Source organism: Martes martes, assembly GCF_963455335.1.
Source record: "Martes martes genome assembly, chromosome: 2".
NCBI classification, from domain to species: domain Eukaryota; kingdom Metazoa; phylum Chordata; class Mammalia; order Carnivora; family Mustelidae; genus Martes; species Martes martes.
The window spans coordinates 172,084,972-172,110,200 of NC_137889.1; the positions used below are offsets into that span (position 1 = coordinate 172,084,972).

Here is a 25,229-nt window from a genome sequence, read left to right on the forward strand (position 1 = left end):
CACTATCTAATTAGCACACATTTCCATCCACTCCAAAGAAACCCCGTACCTGCTGTTGGTCACTCCCAATTCTCCCTTACCTTTGGCAACTGCTAATTTGCTTTTTTGTCTATGAAATTGCCTATTCTAGACATTGCATATAAGTGGAATCATACAGTTTGTGGCCTTTTGTGTCTGACATCTTTCACTTAGCATAATGTTTCAAGGTTCATCTGTATTGTAGCATGTATTGGTACTTCATTCCTTTTTACATGTTTTTGGTACATTACTAGATTTGGTTTTCTAATATTTTGCTTAGGATTTTTGCATCTGTATGAATAGTAAGGTTGATCAATAATTTTTTTCTTCCTTGCCCTTTCTTGCCTGGCTTTGGTATCATGGTTGATAAAATTAATTGGAAAGTATTTCTTCTTTTTCTCTTTTCTGAGTTTGTGTAAGTTTGGATGTTTGATAGAATTTACTTATGAAACTTCTGGACCTGCTGTTTTCTTTGTGAGAAGTTTCAGTCAGAATTTGTCCATTATACCAAAGTTTCTAAATTTATTAAGATTTTATTAAAACAATTATAATATTCTCCTACCATTTATATCTGTTTCATCCATACTTAAGTTCCTCTTTTCAATCTGGATATGTTTATATGTATCTTCTTTCTTTTTTTCTTGATTATTCTCACCAGATACAAGATTTTTTATTAGCTTTTTCAAGTAAACATCTCTTTGCTTGTTTGATCTTTCTGTTATAAGTTTGTTTTATGTTCAGTTCATTTCTGCTTCTCTTTTATTCTACCTTCTTTGCTTTTTAAAAACTCTATTTTGCTTTGTTTATTCTATTATTTTTATAAGGATTCATCTGAAAGTTTAGGTTATTTTCTTATATGAGCATTTGAGGCTATAAATTTCCCTAGGAAATTAGATGCTCCTAGAATTTTAATATGTAATGTTAATATATAATACTTTCTTTTTATCATTTATCCTCTAATTTGCATAATGATTAACTTCACTTCTTAACCCTTGGGTTATTTAAAATTATGTTTTTAAGTTTGTGAACAGATAGTTTTTATATTTCTTTTTTAAGAAATCCATTTTCAACTTAGTTGTAGTGGGTAAGATTGTGCCATTTGTGTGATACTAATTCCCTGATATTTTAAATGATGCATTTTGTGGCCCACTTCATTGTCTGTTTTTTTTTCTTTTAAGATTTTATTTATTTATTTGACATAGAGAGAGAGAGATCACAAGTAGGCAGAGAGGCAGGCAGAGAGAGAGGGGGAAGCAGGCTCCCTGCTGAGCAGAGAGCCTGATGTGGGGCTCTATCCCAGGACCCTGAGATCATGACCTGAGCCGAAGGCAGAGGCTTAACCCACTGAGCCACCAGGTGCCCCTCATTGTCTGTTTTTTTATTAATGTTTCATGTTTGCTTGATAAAAATGTATACTGGTTATAATATGTTATATTATTAAATCAATTCTGTTGCTCACATCTTCTTTAGCTTTACTTTTTAAAAAAAATTTGCTTGATGGATTAATGTATAAGAGAGAATGAGGAAATTGATGTGAGAGGGATGTGTTGAAATCTCCCTTTATTTTGTTGAATATGTTCAAGTTTCTTCTTATAAATCTACCTATTTTCACTTTATGTATTCTGAGGATATTTTTGGATATGCTTATAAGCTTAAAGTTTTTGTATCTGTCTGATTGAACCTTTTATCCTTGTCAAGTGATTTTCTTTTACCCTTAATATTAATTTTTATTATGAAGTCTAATTTGTCTAATATTAATAGAACTATACCAGCTTCCTTTTAGGATTTGAGTGTTATTTCAATTTTTCCATACTTTTACTTTTGACTTTTCTGTGTCTTTACATTTAGGTGTATCTCTTATAACCATTACTGGGTTTTACAAAATCTTCTTATGTCCATCTTTGGCTTTTCATTCTTAAGCTTAATTCTTTTATGGTTATTTTGGTTATTCATATAATTAGTCTTGTTTCTTACTATCTCACTCTGTGTACTTTCTCTTTATTTCACCTTTCCTGTGATTGTTTTTCTCCTATCACAGAAAATTATATATTTGATTTTTTCTCCCTTTTTATCATGCCTTATTTTGGATTTTTTTCACTGAATGCAGATTTTCTTATTTTTTCCTTTTAATTTAGAAATTATATACAATATTTTTATCCTTTTAGTGGTTACATTAAAACTTAGATCATGCAAACTTTAAAGTCAAACCATTTTCTTAGCCTTCCTTCTCACAAATATAAGGACTTTCAAACATTTTAACTCTGATATTTACCTCCCTTCTGACTTACATATTATGATTGTCCAGAATGTATAGACAGTGTGTGTTTTCACTCATATAGTTATTGGTTTGTGCTTAATTTTTCTTTCATCATAGATATTTCATCTGGGATTTCCTTCTGTCTGATGTTCATCTTTTAGGATTTTCTTTACAGTATAGTTCTGCTTCATGTCAAACTTTTTTTTTTTTTTAATCTGAAAATTCTTTTATTGCCTTCATTCTTATAAGATACTTTGGGTGTGTATATTCTAGATTGACAGTTTCTGTTACTGAAGATAACATTTCATTCTCTTTTGGCCTCTGTTATTCTTGTTAAGTTAGCTGTAATTCCAATACTTGGTTTCTTTGTAGATAACTCGTTTTTTTCCCTTTAATTTCTGCTTGCTTTTAATATCATCTCCTTATCTTTGGTGAACGACAATTTCAGTACCATGTTTCTAGTGGATTTCTTAGTATGTGTCTTGTTTGGGATTTGTTGGGCTTCTGAGATCAGCGGACATCAATGATGTCTTTGATCGGTTCTGGAAAATCCTCAGCCATTTTTCTTTAAATTGCTTCTGTCCCACGTACTCTCTTTCTGGGACTTGGATTGGATGTATACTACCTTTTTATTCTGTCCTCTGTGTCATAACTCTTAACTTCTCTTTCATATTTTCTATCTCTTTGCTTCTCTGTGATCTGAAACCAGACAAGATTGAGGTAGGTAAATATGAAAGCCAGATTTGCCCAGGTGGCAAATACTAATATTAGCTCTGGGATAGACACTAAGCCTTGGGTCCAACCCAAGATAGGAATGTTGGAACTAAGATGTTTTCATTAAGACAGGATCCTTGAGGGACTAAAACATACCATCTGGCCTCCTGGCAGATGCAAATCCAGATATTGCATGAAGGAAAGCACCCCAGTTTAAGGCCTAAGGATTCTCATATATTAGGTTCAACTAAACATGAGTCCATAATAACACACAAATAAGCTACCATGAGTGAAAGCACAAATATGACAAATTTCATATTTGGTCATCCAGAGACTTGGTATACTAGGAATTTTTTTCCTTACTTGGACTTAAAATGTATTGAAATATATGTGTGCTTTAATTGACTTGGGATCCAGTTTTATTGTAATAGGAGGGCCCTTTGGATATCTAACCTGCCATAGTGGCATAAGTAGAAGACTATAGTGGAATTTTTTTTACTTTCTAGTTAATAATTAATCTTGAAGTGATGGTCATATTGTTATGAAATGTTTTTTTTACAGAGCTTGAGAATAACTTCTTTTAAAGTTATTAGGATCTTCTGGCTTTTTCCAAATCGATAAATGATGTTTAGAAAAGATTGTATGCAGTGATTTAAAAAATGGTCATTTCAGACATCCTGAATAAGATGAAATTAGAATCTTAACAGTATATATTGTGTCATAATAAACCACCTTAGATATTTTTACATATTAGAAATAGTGCTGATTTTCTTGACATTTTATGTTCCAATTTTCAAAAAACCTTAATTACCAATATCCCTTCTATCCCTTTCTCCCCTGGAATTTTTAGGCGTAATATTCATGGTATAAGCAAAGAAAAAATATCAAGAATGTTGGAACATTATCAGCGTTTTGTTTCAGTTCCAATAATCATGAGTTCTTCAGTTCCAGAGAAAATTGAACGTATTGAGTTGTGTGCCTATTCTTGTGAGGACAGAAGTACTAGGTAGGTTAAAGTCCCTCTATACACAAATTCAATTTGAATTATAAAAAGAATAATGTTGGAGCTTGTGAAATCACTGCCAAAGAATTTTAAAAATAAAAGTAGACTTTTATTATTTGTAGGGTTTAGATATAGTCTTACCTGAAGCAAGATGTATATGGTTAGCAAGTTGTGTATGGTCAGCAAGAGAAGTGAAGTTATATATGCAGTGACATGGGATTTTTTCCATTGTCCCCAGGGTTTTGTGTTTATACTGTGAATACTCCTGCCTTCTTTATGTAACTGCCCACTATTCCAGTATTTATCTGCTATTGGCTGTCATTTTTTTGTGTATAATCACATCACTTCTTAATTTCTTTAGGTATTTCTAAAAATACTCTTTCAAGTTAGTATTATAAAAATTAATTATTAATGGTATTCTTTGTCTAAGTAGGACAAGTCACAGCCTTTTGAAAGTTTGTAGTCCAGCATAGTACTGATTCTATTAAACATTTAAGGCATATAAACAGTTGAAAAGATAGGTGAGTTAAAAAATAACCTTAAATATAGATAGAGTTCTAAATTGCCCACAGTTTTTGATCATAAGGAATGGTGAGGCTCTATTAGAAAGGAGTTGGGAAGAGAAAATTCATAAATGTTGTTTTATTGAGCAGTTGTGTTGCAAAGTGGTTTAGGGCATGGGCCCCCTGAACTGTGTTTCCTGGATTTAAATTCCAAGGTTTTGTAATCTTTGACAAATTATAGAATCTCTGTATACTTCAGCTCTTCATTTCTAAAATGACAGTAATAACACTTTGCTCAAGCGAATCTCATAAGGATTATGAATACTTTAAGAAGACTTAGCATAGCATCTGGCAAATAGAAGACTCAGTGTTAGATGTGATTTCATTTAGGAAAGCTTCATGGGAGAGTTGGGACTTTGAGCGCTCCTGGAATAAAGAAAGAGGGGAAGATGAGTTGATACATTGACTAAGGAAAAAACACTGAAGGTGAAAGTGTAATAATTAGGCAAAAGCGCTCTAAGTCTGAAATTAACATTGAGGATGGTTTTAAAAAAAATTAACAGGTGACATTTCAAATGACAGCTCTCTTCCCTTTCTCTCATTTCTTTTAGTTGTGCAAATCCTGTTGACTCTTTGTGCCTTTGTAAATGAAGCTTAAGCATTACCCTCTGTAGCAAATGACAGGTGTTATAGAGGCAGACTTCTTTTCACATATATTAAGCTAAAATAGTTCTGAAAAAAGCCAGGGAGGTGGTGTCCTCTTCTGGGAACAAATTTAGAATCGTAACTTTAAAATATTTTTATTTATTTATTTGACAGATAGAGATCACAAGTAGGCAGAGAGGAGGAAGCAGGCTCCCTGCTGAGCAGAGAGCCCGATGCGGGGCTCGATCCCAGGACCCTGAGATCATGACCCGAGCCAAAGGCGAGGCTTAACCCACTGAGCCACCCAGGTGCCCCTAGAATCATAACTTTAATATTTAATGCATATGAACACCTTAACTGAAAATCTCATGTTTACTATTTAATTCAAAAAAGTTTGAATGCTTCCTATATGCCAAGTATTGTGTTAGGTGTTAGGGTTACAATAAAGGGATGTATTCATAATGTACAGGGAAGGATCAAGATGAGCTGTTATAATTTTAATGTAGTTTATTTATAGAAGTTTTAGAATGAATGTTAAGTGCCTTATCTTTCAGTGGAATGCTTCTTTGATTTAAATCATAATGTTAATGGCAACATTAAGAGACTTCCTTATAATACTTAAAAAAAATCTTGCAGCCCAAAAGACAATGAAGATATTACCTCTGAAAAAGAAGAAAATGTTTTATCCTCGTCTTTGAAGCATCTAGAATTGACTGAAGAGAAGAAACTTGAAGTGACCAAAGAAACTATATTACCCGAGAATGTTACATCTCTCTCTAATACAGATTTAAAGAAAGGAAGAAAAGAAATAAGTACTATGAATCCTAACATTCAGAGTGCTTTCATTCAGGAAGTTTCAGACATGGATTTTTCTGATTCTGAAAGCAAACAAGCAACAGAAAAAAGTGAAAAAGAAGAACAGGTCGAACTGGCTTCTGAAAAAGAGTGCAGTAAAGCGGATGCAGATGGTGTTGTAGAGAGAGTGTTGTCAAGTATTTGCTATGGTGAAAATAACCAAGAAGACTATGATCTTTCAAATACTACACCGTTTCATAATGAAAGATCTTCACCTGGTGAAACATTGGAAGAAAGAGCCACAGTAAGGAAAAAAGCCTTCGGAAAACAAAAAAGCAAGTCAACTTTGGAAAAGTTCCCAAGACATGAACTGTCAAATTTTGTTGGTGACTGGCCAGTTGATAAGACTATTGGTCAGAGGACAAAAAGGAACCGAAAAACTGAAAAAGCTTCATCTATACAAAGTGACAAAAAATATAATCGCCCTCAGTCACGCAGAGGATTGGAGAGTACCCTATCTGTGAATATGGATCATATCCAGCAACGAGAATCTCCACACGAAAGTACAGAGGAGGACAGGAAGTCACAGTACGATGATGCTTCAGAATCTTTCAATAACTGTCAATATGATACATATAAAAATACTGAAAAACAGTCATTCACCATTGTGGGTGACTGGCCTTCATCTGATTCCTTAGCTCAGAGAGAGCACAGATCAAGAATGCCAAAGGATAGTTTAAAGGAACCCAACCTAGAATTTGGAACTAATGACGGTATGAATGAGACACCCTTCTGCACAGCCCATGAGGCCTGTTGTTGGGGCACAAGCCCTGAAGAGCTAAAAACCCTGGGAAGTTCCACTCTAGGAAATTCTGAAACGCTGCCCAATGAAATGACCTGTGAGAGTAAGACTTGTCCAAGTAAAAACAGTCACAGACAGCATACACTGTCTCTTACTTTTACCAATAGTGGGCCACCTATTCCTGGAGTAGTAGGACCACAAACTTTAGCTGAATTTCCAGAAGGAAAACCTAAAAGAGTTCCTGGAATAGAAGAAGGCATGTGTACCCAGACTGAACCACGGGATTTTGCTCTCTTATGGAAAATAGAAAAGAATAAAATTAGTGTTTCAGATTCTGTGAGAGTGTTAACAGGACGATTGGATGGGTTTAAACCAAAAGCTTTCAATAGCAACACAAAATTAGATGTTCAAGAAACAATTCCATATAGGGTCATGTATGACAAAAGCACGTATGTCGAAGAAAGTGAGCTCACCAGTGCTGATGAATCTGAAAATCTTAACATTCTTTGTAAACTCTTTGGATCCTTTTCATTAGAAGCCCTAAAAGACTTATATGAGAGGTGTAACAAAGATATTATTTGGGCCACAAGCCTTTTATTGGATTCTGAAACTAAATTATGTGAAGATACTGAATTTGAGAATATCCAAAAATCATACTATGAAGCACAAATTGGGCCATTTTCTCTGGGATTAAATTTGAAGGAAATTATTAGCCAAAGAGGAACTTCAGAAGATTCTAATTCTTCTGTGCCAGAATTTAGCCATGGCACTGCTGACAGTAACACTAACGTACAGTCCTCCTGTGATTCAGAAGAGGGAAATTCAGAGCAGGCAGCAGTAAGAACTATCACTACTGAAAAACCTGGATTAATAACAGGTTTATTTCCGAATGCCACTCTAGATGTAAAGAGTACTAATGAAGTACTTCCCAGTAGCCAGGCAGAACTTCCAGGTCTATATAACATGAAGCAGTCTTTCCCAGGTACTCTCAAAGCTACTGGTGCTCAAGATGTGAGTGAAATGGAGAAGCACCTAGAAGTCACAGAGACTGGAGACAGTATACATTCTCCTTTGAATTTGTCTGATATTTTAAACTCTGTACCAAGCACTTCAGATCTTGAATTAAATGAAGAAGTTGATTTTATTGGCTCTCTTGAAATAAAGAAAAATGAAAACTTCCCAAAGGATTGTGTGAGATTTCCAAACACCGAAGAATTTATGAATGAAGATGAACAGGAAATGGAAAAAATTCTAATGGCTGAGAGTACTTTGTCAGCTGGAGTTAGTGAAGAAGATAAACCTGAGACGTTGAATCCCATGCCAGTAATGCCCAAATCTCTGACCATAGACTGTCTGGAATTGGCATTACCGCCTGAGTTGGCTTTTCAGCTCAATGAGTTATTTGGCCCTGTTGGTATTGATTCAGGTAAAGAAAAAAGTACATTACGTGTATGTGTGTCTTTGTGTGACTAGAATACAGATTCAGGGTTCTGTCTTAATTTTAAAATTGTATGTTAATCGAAATATAAAAGTAATTTGTGTTGCCTACCTTATTTTTGACACACCTGTTTGTAGAGGATTTTTAAAAACTGTAATTTAAAGAAATAGTATTTATATGGAGTTTGTGTTCATCCCATTCATATATTGAGAATTTTCTGTGGTATTTACCTCATACTTATTTGCACAGATGAACCTTTTTGAATCTCTGGTGCTACTCCAGAGATACTTAAGGCAAGATTAATTTCTTAGAACACACTTTGAAAAGTCTTGACTAGTGGAAGTGAATATATACATTTAAACTAATGGACATGAATAACTTAAATATATGAAGTATTTTATAATTGCACCTGCCAGGAAGTGTGAAAACAGTGACATAGTACATAAACAAAAATATTCCTAGAGATTTAGAGCTAGAAATATAGGCTAGTAATTAATGGTATATAAGGTGGTTGAGTATGTTTTCTGAAAACATATGAGTAATAAATATTTTTCTTTTCTTTTCTCCCCCTCACAAGGGTCTCTAACAGTTGAGGATTGTGTGGTTCATATAGATCTGAATCTGGCTAAAGTGATCCATGAGAAATGGAAAGAATCTATAATGGTTGGTAGGCTTTTTTTTTTTTTTTTAATGAAGAGCTCCTTTTGTCTTCACCTTTGCTCTTAATAAAATCTGTTGTATGAAAGAATTCTATTGAATTTTGACTTTGAGAGAGAATAAACTTTTTCCAGTAAAGAGATTAGTGATATATTTTTGTCTTCCCAATATTTTAGAATATTTCCAGACTGGCCAAATTATATAACTCATGGTGGAGCTCAATGTGATTGTTGGCTTTTTTTTTTTTTAAAGACAAAAATCATAGTTTTTTATTCTCTAAAGACTTGCGGTGCTAGTTGATTAAATTTCAAAAACAGTCTAAAGAAAAACAGCCTCAGAGCTCTATAAGTGGAAAAAAATATATTGATATGGTCATCTTCATAAACTTGCTTATTTTATTGTTTCACTTAGATTTAGCAAGGATGATTGATAGTTTTACAAGGAGAAGTGATTTCTAGAGAAAAATAATATAATCTTATTTTCTAATGCACCCTCCCTTTGCAAATCCCCCATCCTGCATTTGTGTTTAGGAGCGACAAAGACAAGAAGAGGTATCCTGTGGCAAGTTGATGCGAGGTAAAGCACATATTTTTTTACTTCTGATATTCTTGTCATGATGTCAAAACTTAGTATATGTGTATGAATTTTACCTCATTATTAAATGTACTTCCACAAAATATGTTACCCAAGCATTTTGATTTGCAAATAAAAGTTCTTTTAAAATATTTAACATTTAATATTGACGTAAAATAAAACTAGAAGAACTAAAAAGTGCCTGTGATTAACTTTCATGAGTACAGTGGAACGCCTTAGGTTATGTATCTGCTAGTACATATGGTCAAGGTGTTTCCTGTTTAAGATTTTGCTCTGAATGAGAGAAAACTGTTCTGGTTTGAGAGCGATAAAATGTTCATGTGTCTTGTTGAGAGCATCATTCAGCTGTTACTTGGTTACTCAAAATGGGTATTGATGTTAATTTTATTAGAGCACAAAAGTCAGCCTGCTTTTGGAACATCTGCCAAATTGAAATATTTGATTCTAGAAGACTTTTTAGGTAGCATTGTCCTCAGTGATTAGCGCAGGGTGGCAGAGCTGTTAACAGAGGTCTCCTGCTGTGCATGTTGCCTTCAGATCCCCCCATGCCACACCGGGACTCCCCGTTGAAGGTTCTTTGGGTATAATTGCAGCTTCGAGAACTAGAGCTGTTTGAGAGCTAGAGGTACTGAAAGGGTATCAGAGTTGTGTGGATGGCAGTATCTCCGGTCTTCACTCTCTGGGAAAGCACAGGAGTGTATCAGAATGTGCTGATACCCCCTAGAGATGCTGAGATAGTATACACTTAAAGCTTGTTCCTGTGAACTTAGAATGTTCAGTTTCTTCCTTATGTTGAAAATCATTTGTTCAGTATGTGTTGTGTGCCTCAAATGGGTTTATGGGCTTGCCAAAATATTGGTCCTTTCAGTGTTTGGAGTGGCTGAGCAGAGCTGCGCAGAACTGCTCGGCTTGTGGCTTCCGCCTGGCCACAGCTGCCTTTGTTCACCAGCGTGTGTGCGTCGGTTTGTCTGTGCTCGTGCGGTGTAGAAAGGAGTGGGGACCATCGCGTTGATTTACAGTGATACCCAGATCCTTGCTCATTTGAAACATTCCTACATTTACACATATTTCTTGCGTGTTATTATGTGAAGATACATTTTGAAACCTCAGAGTTATATTTATAAGCTAGAAATTAAAAAAAATCATGTTTCTTTGGTCTTTCCGAGGTAGTTGTAACAGAATGAGTAGTGCATTGTGTGTTTATTGTTGAGGGTCTGATTCTATTTATACTGCTTTTGTAGATCCTTCCCTGGTTGGGCATATTGGTCTTGATAATCCTGAACAAAAATCATCTCAGAGAACGGGCAAAAAATTACTGAAGACGTTAGCAGCACCTGAAATGCTACCCTTATTGGATCATTGGAACACTCAAACTAAAAAAGTATCACTCAGAGAAATAATGTCAGAAGAGATTGCCTTACAGGAAAAACACGATTTGGTATGAGTTAGTATAACTATTAAGCTTTTATCTCTGGACTCTAGGTTGATGATATGTTTACTTTGTGATTTTCATTTGATTCTGTATTTCCTAGTCTGGAATCTATATTTAACCTGATTGAACATTGATTAATGTTAAAATTGAAACTGTTTTGAAATTTGAAGCTGAAATTTTTTGCTTCTGGGAGACTAGTTGATATTCTATAACAATAAGCCAGTCTGTGTTAAACCATTTTTTTAGATTTAATTTTGCAGGTGATTGAGCTGCATATATATTTTTTGACTTTTAGCATTTATTTCTATAATTTTTTAATTTTTAAAATAATTTTTTAATTCTTGAAAAACATGAAATCTTTCATTTAAAGATAATTTTATTTGTAAATTAGTAAAAAGAAATGTCTTCTGTCTTGCTATTAATGACGTTTCCAACCTCAAAACAATTTTTTTTTTTTTGTTTTGTTTTAGGTAGGTTCCATGCACAGTGTGGAACCTGGGGGGTAGGATGGGGGCTTGAACTCATGGCCCTGAGATAAAGACCTGAGCTGAGATCAGGAGTCAGATGCTTAACCAGCTGAGCCATGCAGGCACCCTAAAACAAAGTTTTTTAGAGAAAAATCTAGAAACTTAAAAAAAAATTAAGTACTCTTCTTTTTCTAACTTTTTAATCACACAAGTTCAAATAGAAACTTTATTTTGAACTTTATTTTTGTTACTTATTCACCATATCAAGTTTTGTGAAGCCATAAGTGAATTTGGTTTCTTTTCTATTTCTTCTTAGCCTTTTTTTAAATTCTGAAAATTAGTATTAGAGAATTTCAGAAATCAAAAAGGGAAAGACCTTAGAAGTTATTTAGTCCAATTCTCAAAGAAAAGAAGTAATTTTTAGATGGTGATCTTAAAACATTTTACTTTCTTACTCATTTGACTACTCAAAGGAGAATCTTTACATTTGGCTGAAATACATAGAATTGGGACATTGGAAGAATGATGGGATTCCTCCACCTTCGTATTTATTTTCCCCAGTTATCTTGTTAATCAGTTGGAAATATGCTGCCATTTTTGCATGTTTACATAACCTAAGGAACAGTCTCTTTGATAGGGTCTTATAATGTGGTGGTATTTCATATATCCTCTTCATTTATATGTGTAATAAATTGGAGAAATGCATTTACTTAAAGAAATAAGGAAATCTTAGAACTTAGGCCCAAATGGTGTGACACCTTTTGTTGAAATGCCAGTTTTTACTACTGAAACTTATCTTTTGGTTCTAATCTGCCCTTTAATCTCTCAGTATAATAGCGAACAGATGAGTATCTTTGACTTCCCAACTTAATGCATTTTTTTTTTCTATCAGTGATTTTTGCTTATCTTTCTATGGGTTGGGTGATAGAAGCTGTACTTATTTTGTCCCAAGGACTTCTCTGTAGGGAGAACCTCAGTAAAAGAATTTCTTGGTGCTTTCTTTTCACTCTTTGTCTCCAAAGGAGAAATACACTTTGTATTTTTTTAAGCAAAGATTATAAAATAAAACATTAGGCATGATATATGAGTAGAATAATTATAAGATGATTAAGGTCATGAGTTTCAGTCATGAGATCTTAGAATTTGTAGTTTAGAAACTCTATGACCTGGTAGAGTGCTAGTAAATCTGATCACTGAATTTTTTATTAAGTTCAGATGATAATGTATATCTTAAATAAAACACGAGATATTTTTAATTCTTGAGGTGGCTTGTTTCCATTACTCTTGTGATGTGTGATGTGTTCAACTCTACTAGTCTCTCTTCCTGGTCAGATTGTCACCTATTGTGGATCCTCTTTTATTGTTGTTTGGTGTTATAAATGACCTAAATATGTTAGGCTTCAAAAGCAGTAACTGTTCTAGGGTTGTCCTAGATTATTGTAATTTTCATATTTTTAGTCACCTTTGAATTTTATAAGAAGTTATTTTTCAAACATTAGCAGCTTCATAGCAAACAAAAATATTATGTACTTACATCACAGTGTCAACAAATTGTTTTAGAGTTAGAAATCAACTTTAAGAATGTTTACCATAATCCTAGATTAGAATTTAAAAAGCACGTTTTAGGTAAGTTCTTTAGGTAAGTTTGGCAATTTAAACAGATCCAATCTACGACTTGTGAAAAAAATAACAATCAGTGACAGTTCTCATACGGTTATTTTGGAGTAAATATGTTTGTGAAAATTTTTTAAATTGTGAATTTTAAGATTTTCTATCAACCTGAATTTGCAACTTATTTGTACGTTGTAGTTTCTGCCCATTGAGGAGAATATGTTTTTGAGGACGTTGTTCACAGCATCACACAGTGTCCCTTTTATGAGGACCCATGGGAGAAATTTCTCTCAGGTCTCAGTACCAGAAAAAGCTGTACTTCTCTTGAGCAACTGGTTTGTTTTTATTTTATGGACACTGAGAATCTTTGTTTCCCCCTTTGCTTTGGCCACTGAGAAGCTCAGAACTGAATTTGTGGCCCACCTTTAGCAATGTACAGGATTTTATGGCATGCATTTATATACTAATTTTACTTGCTAGCTTTATCCTGTATTCTTACTTTTATTTCCTCTACTCTGACTTCTTCATTTATTTATATCCTGTTTATATGTGTGTGTGTGTATGTATATGAATATGTATCTTCATCTTTTTTAATATAATATGACTGTGCTGAGTGTGTATATGTGAGTATGTACATATTTATATACACTTGCACACATATATGTATATGTGTGATTGTGTATGTATATAAATGAACAGCTTCAAATACTTTGCAAAAAATGGGATATAAATAAATAATGCAAGAATACTTACATTACTAATATCAGTCTTTAATCAGTGAAGAAAGTCTGTGATTGCTTTTAAATGACTAATCTTTTTGCAACAAAATAACCATGCTTTTGGATCAGCATAATTAGTTTTATAAATTCCGTCTGAAGGATGACTTTTGTCTCTCTTGTTTGTTTGTTTTAGAAAAGGGAGGCACTTCTGTTTGAAAAAGATTGTGCCACTAAACTAAAGGAGAAGCAGCTCTTTAAGATCTTTCCAGCCATTAACCAAAATTTTCTGGTGGACATTTTCAAGGACCACAAGTGAGTGATAGGATTATCTGTAGGTTCTATTATGATGTCATTGAAAGCATATCATTTTAATTTTTCTGATTACAAATCATAATAGGCATATTATAAACCATTTAAGTGTAATGTACATAATATAGAAAGTGAGCAGGTTTTGACAGGTGGTTCATGGTCCACTGATGTGTATGTGCTTACGTGTATATCTGTTTGCTTTTTTGTCTGTGTAAAAATATAACTTTCACCAAAAATAAGTTGTTTTATATACTGTCTTGTAGTTTTGTTGGTATTTATTTTTCTAGTCCATACTTAGTAATTTGCTTTAAGTCCATAGAGTATTCCATAGTAATCTTTAAGTGTTTTTTTTAAAGATTTATCTATTTATTTTCCATTCTAATGGCCATCTTTATAAAAATCCAGATATAGAATGTATTCTTTCAGTCTTTCCAACTTTTCTTTTTTACAAAGACAAAAAAGACATGTAAAAAACATTCCCAGTTGTCATTCATAGGTGGATGTTTTCCCCCCACAAGTACTATAATTTGAACATGCTCCTCTTTATGGCCTTTTTGACGGCGAGAAAAATTGGAAACCAGTTCAAGGAAGCCTCCTTGAGCATATGTTTTTGCACACATGGATGAATGCTATTGTATGCTAGTTCCTAAAGTGAAATTGCTGGTTTAGAGCGTACGCATTGAAAATTTTTACAGCTAGTGTCAATTTTTTTTTTTAATAGAGGCTTTCTGTACTGATAGTGTAACCCATCCTGGATATTAAGAATCTTTAAATTTTTTGCCATTCTAGTGGATAAAATAGTTCATTGTTGTTTAAATTTAAATTTTCTTTTTAAAAAATTAATTAATTAATTTTTGAGAGAGAGAGAGAGAGTGAGCCCAAGCAAGGGAGAAGGGCAGAGGGGGAAGCAACTCCCTGCTTTGCAGGGAGCCTAGTGCGGGACTTGATCCCAGGACCCTGGGATCGTGACCTGAGCTGAAGGCAGATTGCTTAACCCACTGAGCCACCCAGGCGCCCTAAATTTTAGTTTTCTTGATTACTAGGAAGGTTGAGCCTTTTTCATTGATTTATTTTTCTAGTCACTATTTTTGGCCTGTTTTCTGTTTGGTTCTTTGTATTTCTTTTGACGTTTGTGAGAACTCACTATATATTATGTGTAGTTATCTTTGTTTCTATAGATTATAATTATTTTTCTACCCTGATACTTACTGTTTAACCTAGGATAGTCTCTTTGGGTCTATACATATTTTAATTCATATGTTTTATCAGAAAATCATTTCCTTTTTGGTTTCATGTCATTTTAGGACGTCTGTCCTACTGCAGTATTATAAATATTTCTTAAGTGTTTTTATTTTTTTATTTTATTTTTTGATTATTTATTTATTTGATACAGAGAGAGAGGGGGAGAGAGCACCAGTGAGGGTGGGCAGAGGGAGAGGGAGAAGCAGACCCACTGATGAGGAGGGAGCGCAATTTGGGACTTGATCCCAGGACCCTGGGATCATGACCTGAGTTGGAGGCAGACGCTTAACCAATTAGCCACCCAGGCACCCCTCTTCAGTATTTTTAATAGCTAAAAAGTTTTAACATATCTAGCATTTCCCATTTACCCAAGGAGTTTTAAATTTCTAAATTTTCTAAATTCTATGTGTATGGTATGAGGTAGAGATTTAACTTAATTGAGATGAATAGATCATCTTTACCCACTGATATAAAATATAAACACTAATATTTGCTATATTCCAAAATATACATTTTCTTTTAAAGACTTTTCAATTCTGTTGAGTTCTTTGGTCCTGGCTTTCCACTATGTTGTTTTAATTATCATAGTATTACAGTGTGTTTGATGTTTGGCATGTTAGGGATACTTCTGGTTTGAATAATATGTATTTCAATCTTAGTATTTCTTATATTTGTATTTTAGCAAGAGGTTTTTGTTTTTTTTTTTTGTTTTTTTGTTTTTTTTGAAGATTTTATTTATTTATTAGAGAGTGAGAGAGAGCATGAGCAGGGGAGAGGCAGATGGAGAGAGGGAGGCAGACTTCCTCACTGAGCTGGGAGCCTGATGCGGGGTTTAATCCTAGGACCCTGGGATTGTGACCTGAGCCGAAGGCAGACGGTTAACCTGCTGAGCCACCCACAGGCCTCAAGAGGTTTTTTAAATACATGCCTTCTTATAATCGTTTGAGAATCTAATACAGATTTTTTTCTTTAGTTTTAGTGTATTTCAATCATAATAGTGAGTTTCTAGAATAAAACCTATTTTACCTTCAGGTTTTTGTTTTTGTTTTTGATTTTTTTTCTTTTTTTCTAAGTTTATTTAAGTAATATTTATACTCATGACCCCAAGATAAGAGTCACGTGCCCTTGGTGTGCCTGGGTGGCTCAGTAGTTCAAGCGTCTGCGTTCAGCTCAGGTCATGATCCCAGTCCCTGCATCAGGCTCCCTGCTCAGCAGGGACCCTGCTTCTCCCTCTCCTTCTGCCTGCTGCTCTGCCTGCTTGTGTTCTCTATCTCTCTGTCAAATAAATAGATAAAATATTAAAAAAAAAAAAAAAGAGTCACATGCTCTACCCACTGTGCCAGCCAGGCACCCCTGATTTTTTTTTCTCTAAATGCAGTGTAGGAATTGATTTCAAAATTTCACAACAGTAATTAAATGAGATTGGTCTGTGATTTTCTGTTCTTGTACTGTCTTTGTCAGATTTTGGTTTCAGGGTTTTATTTGGCTTTAGGCTTAATAAAATAACCTGGAAAGACTGCCATTTTTCTTTATGCTCTTGAAAATTTAAATTGGTACCTTGAAAGTTCTGGAGTTGTGCCTTTTCAGAGAGAAGGTCTTTAGAATCTTTACTGTCTTTTTAAGGTTATTGCTTTATTCAGATTGCTTTTTTCATGAATCTTTTCTGGTAGTTTGTCTGCTAGAAAATCAGTTTTACCTTAATTTTTGAGTTTATTATTGTTAAGTTATATAAAATATTCTTTGATAATTGAAAACATTTTGTATCTGGTTGTATCCCTTTTTCCTTTCCTGATTTTTTTTTTTCTCTGTGTTGTTTTTGCTCTTTATCAGATTGGCCCTTTTAAAGAACAAGCTCTTGGTTTATTGATCTGTATTTTCACATCATTTATTTTTGTTTTTAATTTTGGTGATTCCTTTCTGTTTTTGGTAGTTCCTTTTCCTTAAAATTTGTTGATATATTTTCAACTCTGGTTAGTTTGTTTCCTTTCAGTCTTTAATAAAAAGTACATTTAAGGATATGAATTTTTCTTTGTATAGTGTTTTTGATATATATATAATATTTTGATTTTGATATATAATATTTTCATTTTCCTTATTTTTTCCATTAAAAAATTTTATTTATTTGTCAGAGAGAGAGAGCACAGGCAGGGGGAAAAGCAGGAAGAGGGAGAAGCAGACTCTCTGCTGAGCTGGGAGCCCAGTGTGGGACTTGATCCCAGGACTCTGGGATCATGATCCGAGGTGAACGCCGACATTTAACTGACTGAGCCATCCAGGCATCCCTCATTTTCATTATTTTTAAAATAATATCTAATTTAGATTGATTTTCTCATTTCCCCAAAAGTTTTAAATTTTTTTTTAAAGAGGGTTTCATTTTCTAAATGGTTTGATGTCTTTGGTGGTAGGTAGACTGAGGATTATTATTTATTTTGTTTTGTTGTATTGAGGTACAAGAATGTGGCCTGAAGAGTTCTTTTAGAATTTAAGATTTTCTTTGTGGTTTATGCATGATCAGTTTTTACAGGTATTAAATGAAAGGTGCTTTTGAAAAAGAATATTCTCTTTTAAGTATGTAGAGTTCTAAACATTCACTTAAATCAGGTTTTTAATGGTATTATTCTAATAAACAAGTTCCCTATTTATTTTTGCTCCCTAACTGGCTGTTTTCTTAGAGTTATGTGTTAAAATCTCCCAACGGGATGGGGATTAGGAGAGTGTGTACTGACATATGGCAACTCTCTTTTATGGGCACCTGGTAAAAGATGGCCTGATGTGAAACAACCCAGAGTTTTCGTTCCCTGGGCAAGGTAAGGGGGACTGAGTGAGTCCTTTCTGGGGATGCCCAGAGTGATGGGGGTCAGTCAGGCCCTTCAGGGTAGGTGGTCAGTTGTTTCCATTTGTTTGCCGGCAGCTGGATAATTTTTTCAGTTAGCAGTAGCTTCACATTTACCCTTCAGAAGGGTAGGTGGGTTCAGTTACTGATTACATATATGCCTGTGCTGTAATCTTCCAGGGCCATCCTACTCTACCACCACCACTGGTGAATATTGCCTTCTGGCCCCATGAGTAAGCAAGCATGTGATTTTAAGGGCTATTTAGGATGGTAATTGCTGGTAGCTTGCAGCCCCTAGGAACCTCTCCTTGGGGAGCATATCTGAGACCGCAATATTAGAGGGCTAAACCGGTAGTCCAAAATGGTTTTCCATCAAGAAGAATAGCAAAATATCACAGTACTTTGGATCACTGTTTAGCACATTTCACAAATACTCCTTTGTGGTCAGCTCCTCATTATGTAGTCACTGGAGGCGATCAGAAGCATAAATAGCCTGAAATAATAGCAGTATAAAATCATTTGCTTTGGAGTGAGTTTCTTTAGGAATTGGAACACGAGTATTTCAAGTCTATGTCAATTTGTAAAATTTGATATTACATAAAATATAGAATCACCATGGAAATATGCCTAAATAATTAGGGGTGAGAGGTAAGATAGTGTATTTTCCTTTCTGTGTCCCTACTTAGAATTTCTTTGATTAGATCCTTATGGTTTAAGTAAAAAGTGAAATTTCATACAATAAAAATGTCAGTTTGAAGATATATCGTTTGTGTTTGATGTTTGGAGGAAACTGAAACCATGTGTGAACCCAACAAGGGACCTAAGAAGTATAGGTGATAAGATGAAAGTAAGATTTGTTGTGGATGGTCTACCTGGAAAAAAAAAAATCAGAAAATGAATTAATTATCAGTATGTTACCTTTTGGTCTTCATTTACAAAAATTAGTTTTTGAGAGCTTATTGTTTAATAGTTTCCTTCTGGTCGTTTTTGAGTCTCTGAGATACGTAATGAGCATATAGTGTCAATGTTTAAAACTCAGAAGTAAACCAATTTTTTGTATTCTTCTAAAATGTTTGAAGGGTTGCTTGTGTTACTGTTTTCATATAACTTTTGCTTTTTAAATTAACATTATGTTTGTAACTCTCTACAGCTATTCATTAGAACACACAGTTCAGTTTCTAAACTGTGTCCTTGAAGGAGACCCTGTAAAAACAGTTGTAGCGCAAGAGTTTGTTCACCAAAATGAGAATGTCCCTTCTCATCCTACACAGAAGTTTAAGGAGAAAAAGGTATGGAGTTATTTATTTTTACTATAATGGTAAATGATTGTATATGGAAATGTAATTATTGATATAATTTAGTGATTATTTCTCAACATTTTACCTATGTTAGAAATTTAACCACCAGCAGTATATTTGATTTAGGATATCTGTTTGCTCTGCTCAAAATAATGAGTTTATAGCTAATTATGTTTTTTTCTTCAATGTCATTATATATGGCAAGCACTTGAATGTCTAACTTTTTCTTTATAGATACCTTCTCTGTATACAATAGAGTATGAGGCTTAATTGAATAGCAGGGGGTAATGATATTGTGGGTTTTAGGTGTAAGTATGTTGAATATGTGGGCAGAAATTTTTAACCATTTGAGAAACTGCTGAACTTTTTTCCAAAGTGGCTGTACCATTTTATGTTCCCACCAATAATGTATGAGGTTTCTAATTTATCCACATTGTTTCTGACACTTGTTAGTATCTGTCATTTTGATTATAGCCATCCTGGTGGGTGTGAAGTTGTCTTAAGGGTACCTGGGATTTGAATTAATCAGGTATAATAAGATACTGAGTCATGGCAATGTCATGAAGGAAGAAGTTTATTATACTCACAGATCTCTAGAAACAGGAGACATGGCTTGCCACCCAGGGCCACATGGAGACACACCAGAGTCAGGAGACCGAGCAGAGGGGAAACACGGGCAAGAGCCTTTTCTGTGGTTTCTGTGGAAAGGAATGGGTGAGGCAGGGCAAACACGTTTAGGATTGGCGAGTTTGAACAGTTGCGGCAGGCTCTGGAGCTTAGGAACCGTCCCTGGTTTTGTCCTCTCTGGTGTAGGTGATTAGGCAACGTGGATGATGGCCCTGAGGGTGAGAACCCCATAAAGGAAGTGGTTGGGAATATGGGCTTGAGATTGGTTTACTTCTGTAAGGTATCCTAGCAGATGAGTTGTTTGCTATCTCTAGGAATTAGCCAGCCCAGGGCTGGGGGATACTTTATCTCCGGGGGTTAGCAAGGGACCCAGATGTCAAAGCATCAGGAAACAGGAAATAAATGGTTAATAAAGAAGTGGTTATCTCACTGTCATTTCGATTTGTACTTCCCTGATGACTGGTGATGGTGAGCACTTTTTCATGTGCTTATTGGTCATTTGTATATCTTCTTTGAGGAAATGTCTATTTGTATTCTTTGCCCATTAAGACATTTTTTTTATTCTTTTTTTTTTTTTAAAGATTTATTTATTTATTTATTTGAAAGAGCGTGTGTATGTGTGTGAACAGGCAAAAGGGGAGGGGCAGAGGGAAAGAATCTCAAGCAGATTCCCCACTGAGTGTGGAACCCTACGTGAATGGGGTCTGTCTCATGACCCTGAGATCATGACCTGAGCCTAAACCGAGAGTTTGATGCTCAGCTGACTGAGCCACCCAGGTGCCCCTTAAAATGTTTATTCTTGAGTCATAGGATTTCTTTTTATATTCTAGTTACAAGTCCCTTATCAGACATGTGATTTGCAAAATTTTCTCCCATTCTTGAGGGTTGTCTTGTTACTCTTTTGATGTTCTTTCATTTGAAGTACAAAGTTTTAATTTTATTTATTTATTTTTAAAAATTTATTTATTTGACAGACAGAGATCACAAGTAGGCAGAGAGGCAGGCAGAGAGAGGGAGGAGGAAGCAGGCTCCCTGCTGAGCAGAGAGGCCGATGCGGGGCTCGATTCCAGGACTCCGGGATCATGACCTGAGCCGAAGACAGAGGCTTTAACCCACTGAGCCACCCAGGCGCCCCCAAAGTTTTAATTTTGATGATGTACAATTTATCTTTTTTGTTGCTTGTACTTTTGGTGTCCTAGTTAAGAAACCATTACCTAATCCAAGGTCATGAGGTTATTTTTTTGTTTTTTATGTTGTATATTTTGTTATTTTTTGGGTTTTGTTTTTATGCTTTCTTCTACAATTTTATAATTTTAGTACTTACATTGTACTTACATTTCTTTGTAAGTTAGATCTTTGATCCATTTTGAGTTAATTCATGCATAGGGTGTGAGATAGGAGTCCAAGTTCATTTTTTTGCATGTGGATATCCAGCTGTCGCAGAACTACTTAATTGGAAAGACTGTTCTTGCCCCACTGAATTTTCTTAGCACCTTTGTCGAAAATGAATTGACTGCTTATTGCTAGACTGTCAGTTCTGTTCCATTGATCTGTATGTCTGTCATCATACCAGTACCACACTGCCTTGATTATTGTAGCTTTGTAATAAGTTTTGGAATTGGGAAGTATGAGCTTCCAACTATGTTCTTTTTACAAGATTGTTTTCCTTCTTCGCAGTTCCATGTGAATTTAGGATCAGCTTGCCAATTTCTGTAGAGAAGCCAGCTGGGATTTTTTTTTCCAAGTTTATTTATTTATTTTAATAATCTCTACACCTAACATGGGACTCGAACTCCGAACCACAACCCCAGGATCAAGAGTTGCATGCTCTTCTGACTGAGCCAGCCAGATGCTTCAGAGCCAGCTGGAATTTTTATGTGGCGTGTGTTGAGTCTGTAGATCAACTTGAGATGTTTTGCCATCTTAACATTATTGCCTTCCAGTTCATGAATTTCAGTTTAGTTAGGTCTTAATTTCTTCAACAGTTATGTTGTAGTTTTGAATGTAAGTTTTGCATGTCTTTTGCTAAATTTATTCCTGAGTTACTTTATTCTTTTTGATGCGGTTGTAAATGAAATTGTTTTATTTTTGGATTGAACATTGCAAATGCATAGAAATACAATTGATTTTATATATCAATTTTGTATTACCTTTAGGCTTTTTTTTTTTTCACAGACCTTCATTATCCTGCTCTTCGTACTTATTAATTGAGACCACCAGGAATAACTTGTGTGCTCCCTTTTTTCTTTGAATATTTCACCATTTTGTTTACATATAGGACTCAGTTCATTTTTGTATTTATGTGATCTGTTAGTGCTGTCCATGCCTCTGTTCATCATGGATAGATAAGTGTATTGTAATATTTCATAAGATGCAGAGAGGATACAAGATGGTGATGAGACCATCAAGATCAACTTAGGAACGAAGGTTATTTCTTCTCTTTTCTGATAAAAGAGCAAGGCACTGTGGGTCATTATGGTGGTAGAGGAGGTAATGGGAGGAAGGTGTGCTTGCTCAAAATGGGAGATGATTGGAAGATGTTTGATTAAGAAAAGGGGATTTAAAAAAAAAAAGAAAAGGGGATTTTATGAGTTATGTAAACATTGGCCAAAATGTACACTTTTTAAGTTATTCTGGATATTATTCTTAGCTTTTTACATAAAATATAGGCAGGTATCATAACACTGATAAAAAATATTTTCAGATTTTTGAGCAGAATACTCTGTCTTTGATATCCTAGGACCCTAAAGGACCACAGATATTAAACAGGGGTATCATGGTACCAGTAATATGTTGATTTGTCTCTTTTCAAGAAACTAGCATTTAAAACTGTTGTTTTGTTAATACTACTATTTTTCCCTTTAGCCTTTAATGAATTTTACAAGCTTGTTACCATGGGAAATGGTTTTGGTATTATAGTACATTATACTTTCAAGAGAGTAAGTGGCATTAATGAGGAGAATTCTTAGAAAGCATGTTTCGCTTGGCCCTTGTTAATGGGGTTATAGTAATAAACCACATCCCTATGAAATGGTTATAAAAATAAATCTTGGTTTTATTTTGAAAGAGAATAGCTATTTGGGAAAGCATTTCTCATTGCATACTGTTTTTTTTCTTTTTTAAGAATAAGAAATGAAGGGTCTCTTCCCAGAAAACCAAATATGATTTGCATTTTTTAAGTATGAACACCAGCAGAGATTCTGATGCTATGAAATATTTATGTTCATACTGTTAAGCACTGTGGCTTTTCAAAAGTCATAGAAAGCATTTTTATTAACCTCTCCTTACCAAATCTTTGATTTTTATCAGATGCAAACCATATACTTATAGAATATTTAAACATTAATATGAAACAAGCTTGTGATTAAGTACTGGTGAGAGTGACAGAGGGTCTATGAATATTCTTATGTGAGAGAGAGCTTTGTATTCTTTCATTTAATAGGTTGACTCTTTGTTGCAAAAGTAAATCAAGTGTACAGACAGAATTTTTTTTAAAGATTTATTTATTTATTAATTTTTTTTTTTAAAGATCTTATTTATTTATTTATTTCACAGAGAGAGAGATCGAGAGATCACAAGTACGCAGGCAGAGAGAGGGGGGAGGGAAGCAGGCTCCCTGCCGAGCAGAGAGCCCAGTGCGGGGTTCCATCCCAGGACCCCGAGATTATGACCTGAGCCGAAGGCAGAGGCTTAACCTTCTGAGCCACCCAGGCGCCCCTTAAGATTTATTTATTTGAGAGAGAAAGAGAGAGCATGAGCGGGTGAGGGTCAGAGGGAGAGAGAAAAGCACTCTCCACTGAGTGCAGACCCTGCCTTGGGGCTCAATTCCAGGACTCTGAGATCATGACCTGAGCTGGAGTCAGCCATTTAACTGACTGAGCCACCCAGGTGACCCTGTTTATAAATTTTTTGACTTTAATAATGAGTCAGGAATATGGTGATACCTTTATTTTATTCTTTAACTTGTTTTAAACCTCTAGAATTCTAGGGGTTTAATAAAATGTAATGAGTAAAAAGATAATACAATCAACTATTATACATTAGACCAATATTTTTAACCAACCTTTTGTGACTTCGGAACTCAATTCACAGGTGGGCAATTTGAAAAAATGATCAATTAGTAATGTATGTATTATATAATATATACATAAAATTTTAATGTAATATTTAATATATATCAAATGATATTACCTTAAAAAATTAAAGTGGTATTTTATTAAAGATTGTATTGTAGAGTACATTATAATTATAGTCTTTGGTAATATTTCTAATTTAATGACAGTTTTCAGCTTTTAGGAATTTAACAGCCTACACTATTTAATTTACTTTGAATTAATTGTGTCAGAAAAATATGATTTATTTAAGAAGTTAAAAATTATAATTTTGGAGGAATTTTGGGATTGAGTTTTCATAAAATGTTCATTAAATTACTTGGTATGGCACCTGATACTTGGAATTCTTTTATTTTTTATTTATTTTTATTTATGTATTTTTAAAAAGATTTTATTAATTTATTTGACAGAGAGAGAGAGATCACAACTAGGCAGAGAGGCAGGCAGAGGGGGAGAGGGAGGTAGAGGCAAGCTCTCTGCTGAGCAGAGATCCCTGTGCAGGGCTTGATCCTAGGACCCTGAGATCATGACCTGAGCTGAAGGCAGAGGCTTACCCCACTGAGCCACTCAGGTGCCCCTTGGAATTACTTTAAGCTTTTAAGAAAATCCACTTAAATCATAATAATTAATACCCACTCCCACCCCCTAGTGACATGCTAAGAAATATATCAGATTGCTGTTTGCAAGCAGTTTTCTGCAAGTAGCTCTTTAGGAATGCGATAAATGAAAAACCAAATTGGATGTAGAAGTCACTATATTTTGCTGTTTTTTAAACACCGACTTTTGATATTTTAGAGACATCTTCAGAAACATGCAGTTTTCTGTTCAGTGGGGAGTATTGGAGCATAATTATTATTTTCATTACTTTGTGTCTTAGAGTTACTTTTGCTTGTTTAAGGTCCATTTTGGAGAACAGTTACTTGATTGATGGTGTTTCAGAAAGCTCAGAATTCAACACTACCATAGTGGCTAGTTGGTAGTAGTCAGCTGATTGAAAAACTGCAATTGAAAAATTGAAACCTACCTATAATTTTTACTAACTAATAGCTGTGGACATTCCATATGTCCTTCTGCTTTATTTTTTATTTTTTGAAAGATTTTATTTGTCAGTGAGAGAGAGAGAGAGACCACAAGCAGGGGGAGTGGCAGGCAG

At 34.5% G+C, this 25,229-nt stretch overlaps 1 protein-coding gene across 1 annotated transcript in view; it reads left to right on the forward strand.

Moving 5' to 3' along the window:
* The window catches only part of N4BP2 (NEDD4 binding protein 2), a 69,270-nt gene that overhangs the window by 31,038 nt on the left and 13,003 nt on the right, over positions 1–25,229 (forward strand). The window contains exons 7-13 of the mRNA XM_080796754.1: positions 3,840–3,995; positions 5,777–8,163; positions 8,753–8,838; positions 9,363–9,408; positions 10,668–10,864; positions 13,849–13,967; positions 19,190–19,328. Of these exons, the coding sequence (XP_080652880.1) occupies positions 3,840–3,995; positions 5,777–8,163; positions 8,753–8,838; positions 9,363–9,408; positions 10,668–10,864; positions 13,849–13,967; positions 19,190–19,328 (3,130 nt within the window). The remainder of the gene's footprint in view (positions 1–3,839; positions 3,996–5,776; positions 8,164–8,752; positions 8,839–9,362; positions 9,409–10,667; positions 10,865–13,848; positions 13,968–19,189; positions 19,329–25,229) is intronic.